The following is a 15,830-nucleotide window of genomic DNA, read 5'->3' as shown; positions in this document are numbered from 1 at the left end:
GCAATTCCTCAAAGTTTATGACCCATCATTCCAATTCTAGGTGTCTACATAAGAGGTGAAAGCATGTTTCTGGAGTAACTTGTACCAGAATATTAATAGCATTATTCATAATGGCCATAAAGTAGAAACAACTCACATGTTCATCAATTGTTGAATGAATAAATAAAATGTGATATAACTATATAAGGAAATACTACTTAGCCATAAAAAAGAATGACGTATCCATGTATGCTACAGCATGGATGAACTTTGAAAACATTATCTAAGTGAAAGAAACAAACCATGGGGCTGGCGCTGTGGTGTAGTGGGTAAAACCCACTATGGTGCCGGCATCCCATATGGGCTCCAGTTTGAGTCCCAGCTGCTCCATTTCTGATCCAGCTCTCTGCTGTGGCCCGGGAAAGCAGAAAAGGGCCCAACTCCTTGGGTCCCTGCACCCCTGTGGGAGACCCAGAAGAATCTCCTGGATTCTGGCTTTGGATCAGCACAGCTCTGGCTATTGCAGCTATCTGGGGAGTGAACCAGCGGATGAAAGACCCTCCCTCTCTCTCCCTCCCTCTCTCTCCCTCCCTCTCTCTCCCTCCCTCTCCTTCCCTCTCCCTCCCTTCCTCTCCCTCTCTCCCTTCCTCTCCCTCTCTCTCTCCCTCGGCCTCTCTCTCTCTCTAACTCTAACTCTGACTCTGACTCTGACTCTGACTCTGACTCTGACTTTCAAATAAATAAAGCTAAAGAAAAAGAAACCAGTTACCACACAGCTTACGTTAGATTAAAGTCCAGAATAGGGGTATCTGTACAGAAGGAAAGTGGGTTAGTAGATAGTTAAGTATGGAGGTTGGAAGTTCTAAGTGAGATAGTGAGGTGATTAAAATGTTCTGATGACTGTGATGGTGGTGGTGGCATATATCTGTGAATATAATAAAAACTATATATTTTGAATGAGTGAATCATGAGATGTGGATTATATCTCATTTAGGTCATGAAAAAGTCTTTTCAAAGGTTCTACTTGGATGTAATATAAATATTATGCTGCTTACCCTTTCTATTTTCTGGGTGACCTCATGGTCTGTGGGTGAACCAGAGCAGCTTTGGGTTGAGTTATATGAACAGATTTCATGTGCTTGAGTGAATTCATGTAAAATTAAGAACAAACCTTTGTACAAAGTCATGACGTTTTGATGAATGTATTTTTGACTCCTACAGAGTGTAAAAGTAATGTGATTGCTAGGTACAATCATGTGGTATATTTCTCAGTGACTAGGAGGGCTAGGATATGCTTATGAGAAAAAATTAGTATTTCTTTGATTTTTAAAATTCTCATTGCATTTTTGCAGATTCGGGTTTTCAGACCACCTAACTACTCTGGTACCATTGCCTTGGCCCTGTTAGTGTCGCTTGTTGGTGGTTTGCTTTATTTGAGAAGGAACAACTTGGAGTTCATCTATAACAAGACTGGATGGGCCATGGTATCTCTGGTATGTTATGATATTATACTTTATTTCCTATATTTTTGATAAATAGTAAAACTTGTATAATATAACTTGTACCATATTAGCAACATGAACCATATTGTTACTATAATGAAAACAAATTTGAGTGGGAAGAATTAACTTCTGAGGACTTGGATGATACAGTTTTACTTCATTATCAGTCTAAGTTTTGCTGTCTTTCTTCTCACAATTAAAATGTAATGTCTCAATGCAGTTGGCATACTAAAGTGCTACATAAATATTTTGAATGCATTTGGAAATATGATAAGAACTAATTAGAGTAATTTCCAAACTGAAGAGATTTGGAAATATGCTCCTTCATCTGTTTATTTATTTATTTTTGTCCCCCAACAGTTGTTGCTTGGGTTTTATCTACCTCATGGTTGGAAACCTTTTTTCTTTCAAGCACTGTTGGTATATTTATAAATCATTTGCAGGCTCTACAAAATTATGAACTTCAAAATTAGCCTGCATAGATTTTTTGAATTTTGAGTCCCACCTGCAGTTGCCTTGCCAGGGCCAGACCAGATGAATTCGTGGGCCATATATAGCCCGTGGACTGGATGTCATCTACCCCTGATCAACATGCTTGTGCATAGGTAGTAGAGATGTACAGTGTGACTGGATTCGCTGTGAGGAGGTAAGCAGGGAGTATTAAAAGAATACAGATAAAAGGTACCTCACCTAGAGTAAAAGGAATCAGGACAGGTTTCCTGGACCATGGCATGAATGGAATTTGAAGAGTAAATGAAGTTCTATCATAGGGGGACCAGATAATCAGCATTTGCAAAGTCTCGCATATTCAGAGAACTGTGATTCTGTGTGGCTAGAATAATGCTGGCCAGGCAAGAATGAGAAGAGATGGAGCTGGAGAGGAAGAATGGAACAGTTTGATCTACACGCTAGAATTTCTCCGCTGGGCAGAGGGAAGCCATGAAAGTATTCCAGGGATACATGCCGTGTTTACGAACAATCATTCTGATAAAAATGGGAAATTGATTGAAGTGGGTACGTGTGGCAGTTTGAAGACTGGTTAAGAGCATTAGAAGCATCCAGGTGAACAAGATCCTGTTTCAGTTTGTACAAAAGTATTTTTCGTTTTATGATTATGATCATACTGAATATCTTAAAGTAATTAGTAAAATGAAAAATACAAGCATTATATAATTCAAATATATGCAGATGATGATACTATGCCTGCTGATTAAAATGTTGGTGTTATAAATAGTACCAGAAAATGTATGCTATGCAAATAGACTTTAAACTGTTACTAGAGAATAAAATGCTTCCTGATATATAGAGGAATAATATTTTTCATTTTGCTTTTCTGTATTCCTTGGGAGACTTATAACTATTTAAAGCAAAATATATTAGCATTATGTTAATTGATGAGTTTATATTCTGTGTGTCTGTTTATGACAATAGTGGATAGAAAAAGATGAATTGAACTGTGCTGTTATGATGTTCCTATATCTTACCAAGCATGGTTCAGCATCATGTTTGTTATTTGGAATGTATTTAAAATGGACATTGTAATTCCCAGAGGAACAACCAGAAACATACTACAATGTGATATAGTCAGAAAGCCAATGGAAGGATTTAAATGGGATGCTGTGTTTGTGTGTGTGTGTGTGTGTGTGTGTGTGTGTGAAATGAGCTCAAAATAAGGTATGAAAGGAAGAAATAATGAAAACTGCATGGAAAACAATACAGATAAAACATGACAGACCTATATACAATTGTATCAGTATACTTATGTACATTAAATATAAATGGACTTGACTTCCATTCAAAAGGCAAGTATTTACACGTTGGACTAAAGTGCTACAGCAAACTGTATGTTTTCTTGGGAAAAACACTTGAAAGAAAATGATACTGAAAACAAAAGAATAGAAATATACACACCAAAAAAGACATAAATAAATGGAGAGAGATACTGTATCCAAGGATCATAAGACTTAATATTGCTATCTGACATTTTCTTCAGATTTATCTGAAGTATACTTTCTCCTGGCTCTCCTCATTAAACCTTGATATTTGACATAGAGACCCTTGGTCACTTGCATAGAGAAAGATATTGGCCTAATCCCTAGTGTTGCTTATTTTTTTTAAGATTATCTATTTGAAAGGCAGAATTACAGAGGCAGAGGCATAGAGAGAGGAGGGTCTTCCATGTACTAGTTCACTTTCCAAATATTTGCAATGACCGGAGCTGGTCCAAACTGAAGCCAGGACCCTGGAGCTTCTTTTAGGTCTCCTATGTGGGTAAAGTGGCCCAAGTACTTGGGCCATTCTCCTCTGCTTTCACAGGCCATAGCAGAGAGCAGGATCAGAAGTAGGGTAGCCAAACATGAAGCAGCACCCATATGGGATGCCGCACTGCAGGTGACAGCTTTAGCCACTATGTCACAATGCCAGCCCTGTGTTGCTGGGTTTTAAAAGTTGATAGGTCTTTGGGACATGCTCAGGCTGACTTGCCCCAAGTGGTGGAGTTGGAAGCATACCAGGGGATTCCAATTCAATCCCATCGAGGTGGCATGTACCAATGCCATCTCACTGTTCCAGGTGATCAATTTCAGTTCACAGTTGGTCATGGTGGAGGGACTGGGAGTCAAAGGGAGCACATAGACAAGTCTAGTGCCTGCTAACGCTAACCGATGGAGTAAATAAAGGGGAGAGTGATCCAACATGGGAAGTGAGATACTCAGCAGACTCATAGAATGGCGGATGTCCTAAATAGCACTCTGGCCTCAGAATCAGCCCTAAAGGCATTCGGAGCTGGCTGAAAAGCCCATGAGAGTATTTCAGGCATGGAAAGCCAAGACACTCTGGCAAAAGATCTCTGCGAATGAGATCCCAGTGGAAAGAACAGGTCTTCAAAGAAGGAGGTACCTTTCTCTGAAGGGAGGAGAGAACCTCCACTTTGACTATGACCTTGTCTAAACAAGATAAGAGTCGGAGAACTCAGAGGGCTTCCATAGCCTTGGAAACTCATGACTGGAGCATAGGGAGATTGCTGATGCCATAGACAGGAGTGTCAATTTGTAAAGTCAACAACAGGAGTCACTGTGCACTTACTCCTCATGTAGGATCTCTGTCCTTAATGTGCTGTACATTGAGACTTAATGCTATAACGAGTACTCAAACAGTATATTTCACTTTGTGTTTCTATGGGGGTGCAAACTGTTGAAATCTTTACTTAATGCATACTAAACTGATCCTCTGTAAAAAAAAAAAAAAAAAAAAAAGAAATTATCAATTCCCAACTTGACTCTCACTGGGATTAAACATGACAATAGGTCTGCTCTGATTTCATCATCATTAAAAAAAAATCATCTATTATTTTTCACTTTATGTTTCTGTGTGGGAGCAAACTGTTGAAATCCATACTTAATGTACACTAAGCTGATCTTCTGTATGTTAAGATAATCGAAAATGAATCTTGATGTGAATGGAAGGGGAGAGGGAGTGGGAGAGGGGAGGGTTGTGGGTGGGAGGGACGGTATGGGGGGGAAGCCATTGTAATCCATAAGTCGTACTTTGGAAATTTATATTCATTAAATAAAAGTTTAAAAAAAAAAAGAAAAAAAAAAGTTGATAGGTCTTGGTAAAGAATCGCAGGGCTCTCCCGTTCATCCCTAGGCTTGTCAGAGTATGTGAAGTGATGGTCATGGATCCATCAGGGGCTGTCACCATATGCACCTTGCCAAGATTTTCTGTCTCCTCTCCTTGCACCCCCACCCCCAGCCTCAAGTCTAGCTTTGAGTGTTAAGGATGTGGTGCAGAGAGCCCCATGAGAGCAACAGGCCTGGCCACAAAACTGTTCCTGACTGACAGTTCCTCTAATGGAGGTTGGAGGCAGAGGGTGGAGCAGTTTCCGGCAGAGCCTGGGGTTCTGCAGAGGACATGCTGCAGCCTGCTGAGGGAGGCTACAGCCAGTCAGCTCAGGCGCCTCCCTATAGGCAGTGCTGTGTGGCACTGTGACAGTTTGTGGGTGGCGCCTGGTTCCTACCCTTATGCTGCTTTTTTTTTGCCCTGGTCAGTCTTTGAGGCAAGAAGCACTGAGATGCACATGAGGAGCCAGCACCACAGCACAGGGGATTCGAACTGAATGCATGATAGGCTGACTAACTGGCAGATAATGTGGAAGTGGCCGGTCACTAGTGCCGCTCCTGCTGGCACCATTGCTGTTCCCTCAGTGGCTGCTGAAAGCAGAGATCCCTGCTAACCTAACCAGCCTGGCAACATTCGCTAAGTTTGATGAGATTGCCTCCTCGATCTTGAAACAGTACTAATAAAATAAAAAGTATATGCAAACAAATGGGATATCCTGAAGAAATGGATAAATTCCTAAAAACATACTCTCTACAAAGATTAAGTTCTGAGGAAGTAGAAAACCAAAACATAAAAAATGTGTGTCTTGTCCCTCTTTTTTTGGTTAGTTACGACAATAGGCAATAGTGAATCAATTTGGTTCATTTTTTTCTAAAAAAACCCATCTCTTCATTTCACTGTTCTTTTGTATTTTTTTTTCAGTTTTGTTTATTTTTAAATTATTTCGGGGCCAGCGCCATGGCTCACTTGGTTAATATTCCACCTGTGGCACCAGCATCCCATATAGGCTCTGGTTCTAGTCCCGGTTGTTCCTCTTCCAGTCCAGCTCTGCTGTGTCCCGGGAGGGTAGTGGAGGATGGCCCAAGTGCTTGGGCCCTGCACCCCATGGGAGACCAGGAGAAAGCACCTGTTTCCTGGCTTTGGATCGGTGTAGCGGCCATTTGGGGAGTGAACCAACGAAAGGAAGCCCTTTCTCTCTCTCTCTCTCTCTCTCTCTCTCTCTCTCTCTCTCTCTCACTGTCTATAACTACCTGTCAAATAAAAAAAAAAATCTTTAAATTATTTTGTTCCTCCTACTAAATTTGAGTTTGCTTTGTTTATTTTTCTAGTTCCTTGAGATGCATCAATAGCTAATTTGGTGCCTTTCCAATTTATTGATGTAGGGAACAATTGCTATAAAATTCCATTGTAACATTTGTTTTGCTATATCCAATAACTGGTGATACTCTGCATTGTCATCTTCATTCGTTCCCAGGAATTTTTTGATTTCCCATTTCTTCTGTGTCCCATTGTTCATTCAGGAGCATGTTGTTCAGTCTCCATGTGTTTGCATATTTTTTTAGAGACTGTTAAGTTGTTAATTTCCAGCTTCATTCATTGTGATCAGAGAAGATGCCTGCTGTGGTTTCACTTCTCTTGCATTTGCTGAGACTTGCTTTATGGCCTTCCATTTGGTCTATCCTAGAGAAAGTTGCAAGCACTGTTGAGAAGAATGTATATTCTGCAACTGGGGGATGAAAGGTTCTGAAGATACCAGTTGGGTTCATTTGGTCCACAGTGTAAATTATCTTTGTTTGTTTTTGTCTAGTTGATCTGTACTGAAAGTAAATACTGTTGTATTGGAGTCTATATCTCCTTTTACCAGCAACACTTGTTTTAACTAGACTTTATGTTGAAGGTTTTCTTTGGAACATGGTGCTAAGTTAGTTCCAAAGGTCTCCATTTACCTCTTCAAAGTCAGACACGTGATAAAGAAAAAGAAAACCTCTGAAAGTGAACTTCCAAATAGCTAAGAGACATAAAACTAATGATATAAATTGTATTAGTATAAGTGGTTCCAACAAAGAAAACCAGCAGAGGCAGTATCAGATGCTCCCCTTCTATAGAACTTCTGTCCTGAGTAGGGAAAAGGAGTGTTGAAGGGCCTCAAAAGTCAGCACATCAGGAGCCTGCCCTGAGTAGGAATAGCAGTGATCTGACCTTCCTATGGAACTGTTACCTAGGTGGGTGGCAGAACTCAGGAAGCACATTAAAATCTCTTAAAACTAAGAGAAATATTTTGGAAGGTAGTGATTGTATTTTTTCTTGATAGTGGCACCTGAAGAAATCAAGGGAGAGAGTTTTTAGTGGTAGAAAGTTTAGTACGAGAGTATCTCCTGAATTTGGTTAGGTTCTGAGAGATAAAGAAAGCGTGGCTATATGCAGTGCTATGTTCCCAGGAAACAGCCAGTATTCTTAACAACAACAATAACAACAAATCATTCAGCTTTGAAATACATTCCTATCCCAAAGTAGCTTCTTAGTTTTCCAAATATAAGGGACAGGAGAATACAAGGATTTAGCAATGTCTATACAAATCTTTTATAATAAAATACTTCATAAATAACAATATTTCCCTTAGATAATGATATCTTACTAGAATGAGGTTGCCTTGTTCATGCAAATTATAAAAATCATTCTGGTAAGATGCAAAATAGAGTTACAAGGAGAGATGAATATGCCAAATACTATAATTTAGAACACAGATGGCCAATTGGTAGAGGGTAGTAACTCGTACATAGCAAATCTTGCTTGTGAATACAGAAGCAAAAATCTTTTTTAAAATGATTTGAGAAGCAGACTTAGAGAGAGGAAGAGATGCAGAGAGTGGTCTTCTAGCCACTGGTTTGCTTCCCAGCTGGCTGCAAAGACCAGATCTGAGCCATTCCAGAGCCAGGAGATTCTTCCAGGTCTCCCCCATGGGTGCAGGGACATAAGCATTTGGGTCATTTTCCACTGCTTTCCCAGGCCACAAGCAGAGAGCTGGATCTGAAGAGAAGTAGCAGGGACACAAACCAGTACCTATATGGGATGCAGCACCACAGGCAGAGGTTAACCTACCATGCCACAACACCAGCCCCCAGAAACAAAATTCTTAAAAAAAATTGCTAGCTAAATCCAGCAGTTTTACAAAATAGTAAAAATTAGGTTGTAAGGATGGTTCAGCAGTAAGGGAATATAAATCAATTATAAACCATCACTGATTAATGGAAATAAGATTATGAATATGATTATATACCATAAAATTAGTTAAAAGTCATCCTTCATGTTTTAAAAGATTAGCATACTAAATTCAGATGCACATTCTTAACTAGCTTAAGGGTATCATAAAATCTCTAGCAAAGACTCGCAGGAGTGGTTCCAAGATGGCGGGTTAGGGAGCGAGCTTACTGTTCTAGGCCAGGAGAAGACAGTTTAAAAAAGAGTAGAGTGTGTAGTCTCAGGGAAGAGTTAGGGAAAAAATGGCAGAGCAAACTCTACCAAATTAGAGGGACATAATGGACCTACGTGGAGGGCGTGGGCACCCACGGCTCAGGACTCCAGCAGCTGAGAGCCTCCACACAGCCACTGGGGAAAAAGCTGCACAAAGAGCCTAGAGGGAGCCTGGCTTGGAGCCCCTTGAGGGAAAGTGTACCAGCCAAACTAGAGAAGGAAAAAAAAAAAAGGACGGACACATTTTTCTCTCCCCAGTCACTTTACAACGGTGTCCTGTAGCAAGCCAGCAGAGCAGGGGTGCATAGGAGGACTCTCGGTGCAGCTGGGACTTTGTGTAGTCTCAGTGGGAGACTCCGCAGTCTCAGGGGTTCCTGATGACCTGGTGAGAGACATTGCTGGGGAATCTGAACTTACACTGAGGACTGCGCAGATTCTTGGGACAGAGTGAATGAATAGCATATCCACTGGGGCTACTGCTCAGGCACAGATCTCTACTGAGGAGAGGAGCTTGGCTGAGCAGAATAAACCTCACTTCTGGTAAAAACAAAAGATTAACCACACAAAACCTGGGTGTGTCACTTTAGGCATGTCCTTAATCCTGGAGAACTGAACAGAGCTCTGGCCATGCCAACTTCAAGCCTCTAGAGATTCACTGAAAGCAAACATTCCACTTATCTAGAGTCATAGTACACCAATAAAAGCCACCACCGCAGTTTAAAAAAAAAAAAAAAAAAACCAATGAGTATCTCTACAAATGCTGAACAACAAACACACCAATCCAAGAAACAAGAAAAGGGAAGACAACATGATGCACCCAACCAAACGTGGCACTTCAGTACTAGATTGTGAAGCTGATAAGATAGAAGAAATGCAACACAAGGAATTCAAAAAATTGATCATAAGTTTACCTAGAAATAATCAAAAGCAAATGCAACTACTGAAATCCATGCAGGACATGAGTTTCCCTTATGAATTTGAGATCTTAAAGAGAAATAAAAATGAAATGAAGAATTAAATAGAGCATGAAAATGAGATCTTAAGAGAAATCAAAATGAAGTGAAGAAGTCAATAGAACAAATAAAAAATGCAGTGGAGAGCCTTAACAACAGAATCAGTGAAGCAGAAGAGAATATCAGAAGACAGTACAGGAATGTATATAATCAAACCGAAGACAAGAAGAGGAAACTAGAAAACTAAAAAACACTGTGGGGAATCTACAGGATTCTATAAAAAAAAATTATAATACGGGTTCTAGGAGTTCCTGAAAGCATGGAAAGAGAAAGGAATAGAAGGCCTTTTTAGTGAAATAATAGCAGAAAACTTCTCTGGTTTGGAGAAAAAGGGACATCCAAGTACAGGAAGCACACAGAACTCGCAAAGACATGACCAGAATAAATCCTCACCACGACACATTGCAATCAAATTTACCACAGTAAAACATAAAGAGAAGATTCTAAAATGTGCACAAGAGAAAACACCCGCTTATTTTCAGAGGATCTCCCGTTAGACTTAAAGCGGACTTCTCATCAGAAACCCTACAGTCTGGGAGAGAATGGCAAGTCTTAAGAGAAAAAAAAAATGTTAGTAGTGAAAATTTAAAATGTCTACAATCACCAATGGAGGACTAGCAATAGAGGACTTAATGAAGGTATAAAAATTGTGAAGAGGGGCCAGCCCTGTGGTGTAGTGGGTAAAGCCACTTCCTGCAGTGCTGGCATTCCATATGGGCACCCGTTCAAGTTCCTGCTGCTCCACTTTGAATCCAGCTCTCTGCTGTGGCCTGGGAAAGCAGTGGAAGATGGCCCAAGTCCTTGGGCCCCTGCAGTCATGTGGGAATACCTGGAGGAAGCTGCTGGCTCCTGGCTTCGGATCGGCACAGCTCCGGCTGTCGTGGCCAATTGGGGAGTGAACCAGCAGATGTAAGACCTCTTTCTCTCTCTGCCTCTCCTCTCTGTGTATAACTCTAACATTCAAATAAATAAATCTTTAAAAAAAATCGTGAAGGAAAAGACAAGTCATTATTTAGCTGTATTATGGTATGCAGGTGTTTATAAATATCCCCATGAAATATTAAGGAAAATCTATGGCACACTAATAAAATTAATGCTAGAGTTCAACGTTTTTTTCTGAGTTTATGGTCGATATCCAAAAATTTAACTATTTTTGTGCATTAAACTAGTTAGATATATAATGAGAAATAAAATCATTTTTTATAATATGAAAGCAAAGTATTCAAATCTAAGAAAAATCTATAGATTATTAAAGTTGAATATATATTACATGTAAATGTGTATAAATATTAATTTTTTAAAAATAATCAGCTTGTATCTTTTGTTTGTTGCATTAACCCTTTCTCCTTCGGATTGTATTTTTGCCAAAAAATTAGTAATCATTTTGTCTGGAGAGACTGTGAGGCAGCACAGGCTGTAAACACCCAAAGCAGCTCCACCTTCTTCAGTAATCACTGGAGCATAGATCTTCAAACACACCCTCTGTGGACTTTAGTAGATAGGCAAAATATTAATTTGAAGTTTGAATTTTAAGGAAAAGGAAGGTACCTTTTTTTAAAGAATACTTATTGTTATTTTCTGACTTCCATAATGGGCTTAAAGTAGATTACTTTGTTGATTATGGTTCTCACAGTGGTGGGGAACATCCAGCTTGTGAGATGTGTAAGGACTACAAAATCATTTGGCCTGATCCTGTCAAAGTAACCAGAGGTGGGATTTAAAATTCAGTAAATCTGTGGTAGGCTTATTTTTCAGTTGATAATTTTGTGTGGCCTGCAAATGATGTTATAAATATCCATATGTTCCTTGACAGAACAAAGGTTCCCCTACTCTTAATTTAAAGTAATTGGACACAAGGGGTGATTTTTTTTTTTAAAGATTTATATTGAAGATCTGAGTTAGGAGAGACAGATTTTCCATTGGCTGAATCACTCCCCATACTGGGCCAGGCTAAAACCAGGAGCTTCATCCAGGTCTCCCATGCGAGTGACAGAGTCCCAAACACTTGGGCCATCTTCTGCTGCCTTTACCAGGCCATTAACAGGGAGATGAATCAAAAGTGGAACACCCAGGACAGCAACCAGTGCCCACATTGGACGGCCCCTGGGGAAGGGGGGTTTATCTTAATTGCAAACTAGGAATAATCAACACTATCATTTATTGAATCTCTTTCTTCTTTGGTATGTGTGTTACATTTTTCTTCCTTGCTATAACTATGAAAAGTAATTTATATTATCCTCATTTTACAACTGAGGAAACAAGATTCAGTTGAACTCACATTACAGAAGTTCACACAGCTAGAAAGTAGTTAACTGGGATTTGATGCCATGTGTTTGCAATTTTTTTCACAAAGATAAGCTTCTCTAAGTCTAGACACATAACTAGTATGTTGCATATTTGGCCCAGTGAATAGTGAGCAATTATGATTATAGATATATGCATAGGAAAACATGTATATGATGCATAACTATTAAATACTTCAACAGATCAATTTTCTGACATACTTTGCTACATCACGCAGAGCTCTTGTTGGGTTTCTAATTCTTGAAAGCTAATTAACTTGGCATGGCAGAGTATACTCTTAGATTTTTAAACACATACTTGAGAAAGTAATCTTGGCAGGTATAGACTGCTCCCCGGTGGCAACCTTTTAGAAATCAATGACAGGCTGCAGAGAACAGACATGTTTTCAAACAGTGTGTCTGAAAACTGAACAGTGATGATAAAATGTTGGAAAAAACCCTACCATTGAAATACTTTTTTGTGTCTCTCAGCTTTTGTCATTAACATAAACAAACATAAACTGTTGCTTTTTACTTGATTGTTGATGGTCTGTGGAAATTGTTAAGTCATTTAACAATTAAGGTCAAATGTGTAATATGTTTTTTTTTTTTTTTGCCTTTTTCATTACCATTATTATTGCCAGCACCACCACACCACCACTAAACCTCATTCTTTGTTTAAAAAGTGAAAACCTGGCCGGCCCTGCAGCTCAGTAGGCTAATCCTCCGCCTGCTGCACTGGCACACCGGGTTCTAGTCCCAGTTGGGGCGCTGGATTCTGTCCCGGTTGCCCCTCTTTCAGTCCAGCTCTCTGCTGTGGCCAGGGAGTGCAGTGGAGGATGGCCCAAGTGCTTGGGCCCTGCACCCCATGGGAGACCAGGAGAAGCACCTGGCTCCTGCCTTCAGATCAGTGCGGTGCACCGGCTGCGGCGGCCATTGGAGGGTGAACCAACAGCAAAGGAAGACCTTTCTCTCTGTCTCTCTCTCACTGTCCACTCTGCCTGTCAAAAAAATTTAAAAAAAAAAAAGTGAAAACCTGTAATTTTCATGTCCAAGCTACCCTAATTGTGAACATTCCTTTGAAAGTTGATACTATAGAAAATGTTGACCCAGGTATTTTGATTCTCATATTTTTTTAATTTAACTGTCTCATTTTTCTTTTAGAAATGGAAATACATTTTTATAAATTTTGGCAAAATGAATAAAAAATGCCTTGAATTTGCACAGTAAAGGAAAACACCTAAAATTGAAGCAGTAATGGGCTATGCAAGAGCAAGGCAGTTCAGTAATACCGAAATAAAAATAAAAAAAAAAGATATGCATAAGGCAAAGTATTTCATGAGAAAATTAGTCTGGCATAGAATCTTTGTCTCAATGCTGATTTCTTAGTTTTAGCTAGATTTGTTTGTTACTGTCAGTTTATCTTTACCATTGAGCCTATGCAGAAGAACTTCCCAGAGGATTATTGAATGTTTTGAGTTCTTTCTTCTGAGCAGGCAGTATTAGAAGGCCAGTCAATGCTTAATTTTTCATTTTTTTAGAAAACTTTAAAAAATACAAATTTAGAAAGTACAACTTTTGGATTATAGCAGCTTTCCCCCCCATAACCACCCTCCCACCCACAACCATCCCATCTCCTACTCCATCTCCCATCCCATTCTTCATTAAGATTCATTTTTAATTTTCTTTATATACAGAAATCAACTTAGTAGATACTAAGTAAAGATTTTAACAGATTGCACCCACACAGACACACAAAGTATGAAGTACTGTTTGAAGACTAGTTTTACCATTAATTCACATATTACAACGCGTTAAGGACAGAGATCCTATGTGGGGAGTAAGTGCACAGTGGCTCCAGTTGTTGATTTAACAATTGACAATCTAATTTATGACGTCAGTAATCACCTGAGGCACTTGTCAGGCGCTGCCAAGACTATGGAAGTCTCTTGAGTTCACAAACTCCAACCTTATTTAGACAAGGCCATAATCAAAGTGGAAGTTCTCTCCTCCCTTCAGAGAAAGTCACCTCCTTCTTTGATGGCCCATTCTTTCTCCTGGGATCTCACTCAGAGATCTGTCATTTAGGTCATTTGTTGCTACATACCATTGGTTGAACACTTTAACACACAATTATTCTTAGGTGTTTAAAGTTAACTGAAAATTGATCCCCATAAGAATAACAGTGGGGGCCGGCGCTGCGGCTCACTAGGCTAATCCTCTACCTGCGGTGCCAGTACGCTGGGTTCTAGTCCTGATTGGGGTGCCGGTTCTGTCCCGGTTGTTTCTCTTCCAGTCCAGCTCTCTGCTGTGGCCCGGGAGTGCAGTGGAGGATGGCCCAAGTGCTTGGGCCTTGCACCTGCATGGGAGACCAGGAGAAGCACCTGGCTCCTGCCTTCGGATCAGCGCGGTGCGCCGGCCGCAGCACGCCAGCCGTGGCGGCCATTGGAGGGTGAACCAATGGCAAAGGAAGACCTTTCTCTCTGTCTCTCTCACTGTCCACTCTGCCTGTCAAAAAAAAAAAAATGGGAATAAGGGAGGAGATGTATAGTTTGGGACATGCTCACTCTGACTTACCCCTAATGGTAGGGCTAGAAATGTGCTGTGGGACTCCAAATCCCATAAGTTGGCAGGTACCAATGACATCTTACTAATCAAAGTGATCAGTTTAAATTCATAATTGATCATAAAGATAGGATTAAGTGTCAAAGAGATCACATAAGTAAGACTAGTGTCTGCTAATAATAATTGATTAAATTAAATAGGAGAGAACGACCCAACATGAGAAGTTGGATACACAGCAGACTCATAGAATGGCAAATGCCCTAAACAGCACTCTGGCCTCAGAATCAGCCCTTAAGGCATTTGGATCTGGCTAAAAAGCCCATGACAGTTTCTCAGGCATGGAAAGTGAATTTTCACTTTTGCATTCATTTTATTATGTATGACTCAAAGGTAAGATAAAAATGACCTGTTTGCTGGATAAAAAAATCTGCATACTGCTTTATAGTAGGTGTCGAGTGTCTGTACCACAAGCTGTATAAAGTATGGAAAACCATTTGGTGTGGCTGTGCCAATGCAGCCTCAGACAGGACTTGAAATTACATTGCTGTAATTGGCAGGCTGATTTTTAAATTGATCATTTTTCATGATCCACCAATGGACCTTAGCAGAAAAAATTTCCCCACCCAGGCTCAAGAGTATTTTGTAGAAATAGCTTGCAACTCCCTGACATAGTAGAAGTTATTCCTATACATAATTTGTATGTGTTTGTGTGTGTGTGTGTGTGTGTGTGTTAGAGTTTCCTGGTTCAGAGTTAAAAAATAAATAAAAGGAGAGGTACTCATAAATCTATCTTCCTGGTCACATGTTCACTAAGGGGAGAAAGTCTATTACCTACTTGTTCTGTATGTTGATTATTCATGACATGGGATTTATATCATTGATTGGTTCTTTTTCACTCCCCTCCCTGCCTCCCAAACCATGGAGAGTGATGGACAATAAGTATCCCCTTTACCTGCTTTATGCTGCATTTAAATTAGATTGTTGAATAAAACATTGAATGAGACAAGTTCATAATTTCATGGAGCATTGTTTATAGTTTTAAAAAGCTGTATTGAATTGGAATATGAATTTAAAATAGTATGTTTTCTAATTCGTAGTGAAGATCTCTGCAGCAAGTTGAACCTCTTCATAGATGACTGTCATTTCCAACCATAAAATACTAGTGTGACAAATAGTCATTTAAACCATGAAGGAAAATGTCTTAAAGATCTGCAATTAAAAACATGAAATATGAAACATCATTTAAAAAGATCCAATAATATGACATTATCAGAGTAGACTACAGTGTAATGGAAGTTGTTTTCTGCCTCTTAACACTGGTCATGTATATTGTAACGTGATTCACATACTCGAGTGTTTCTTCTGCTTCAAAGAAATTAGATCAGTTTAATTACTTG

General features: G+C 39.7%; 1 protein-coding gene across 8 annotated transcripts in view; it reads left to right on the top strand.

Moving 5' to 3' along the window:
- The window catches only part of TUSC3 (tumor suppressor candidate 3), a 214,047-nt gene that overhangs the window by 112,922 nt on the left and 85,295 nt on the right, over positions 1 to 15,830 (top strand). For all 8 annotated transcript variants that reach the window (XM_070068482.2, XM_070068481.2, XM_070068484.2 and 5 more), the window contains one exon: positions 1,332 to 1,472. In XM_070068482.2, coding sequence (XP_069924583.1) covers positions 1,332 to 1,472 — 141 coding nt within the window. The remainder of the gene's footprint in view (positions 1 to 1,331; positions 1,473 to 15,830) is intronic.

Source organism: Oryctolagus cuniculus, chromosome 2 (genome assembly GCF_051225735.1).
Source record: "Oryctolagus cuniculus isolate XC-2025 breed Fujian yellow rabbit chromosome 2, ASM5122573v1, whole genome shotgun sequence".
Classification (NCBI taxonomy): domain Eukaryota; kingdom Metazoa; phylum Chordata; class Mammalia; order Lagomorpha; family Leporidae; genus Oryctolagus; species Oryctolagus cuniculus.
Note: the sequence above shows the minus strand (reverse complement) of the source record. Positions and strands in the feature narration are given on the sequence as shown.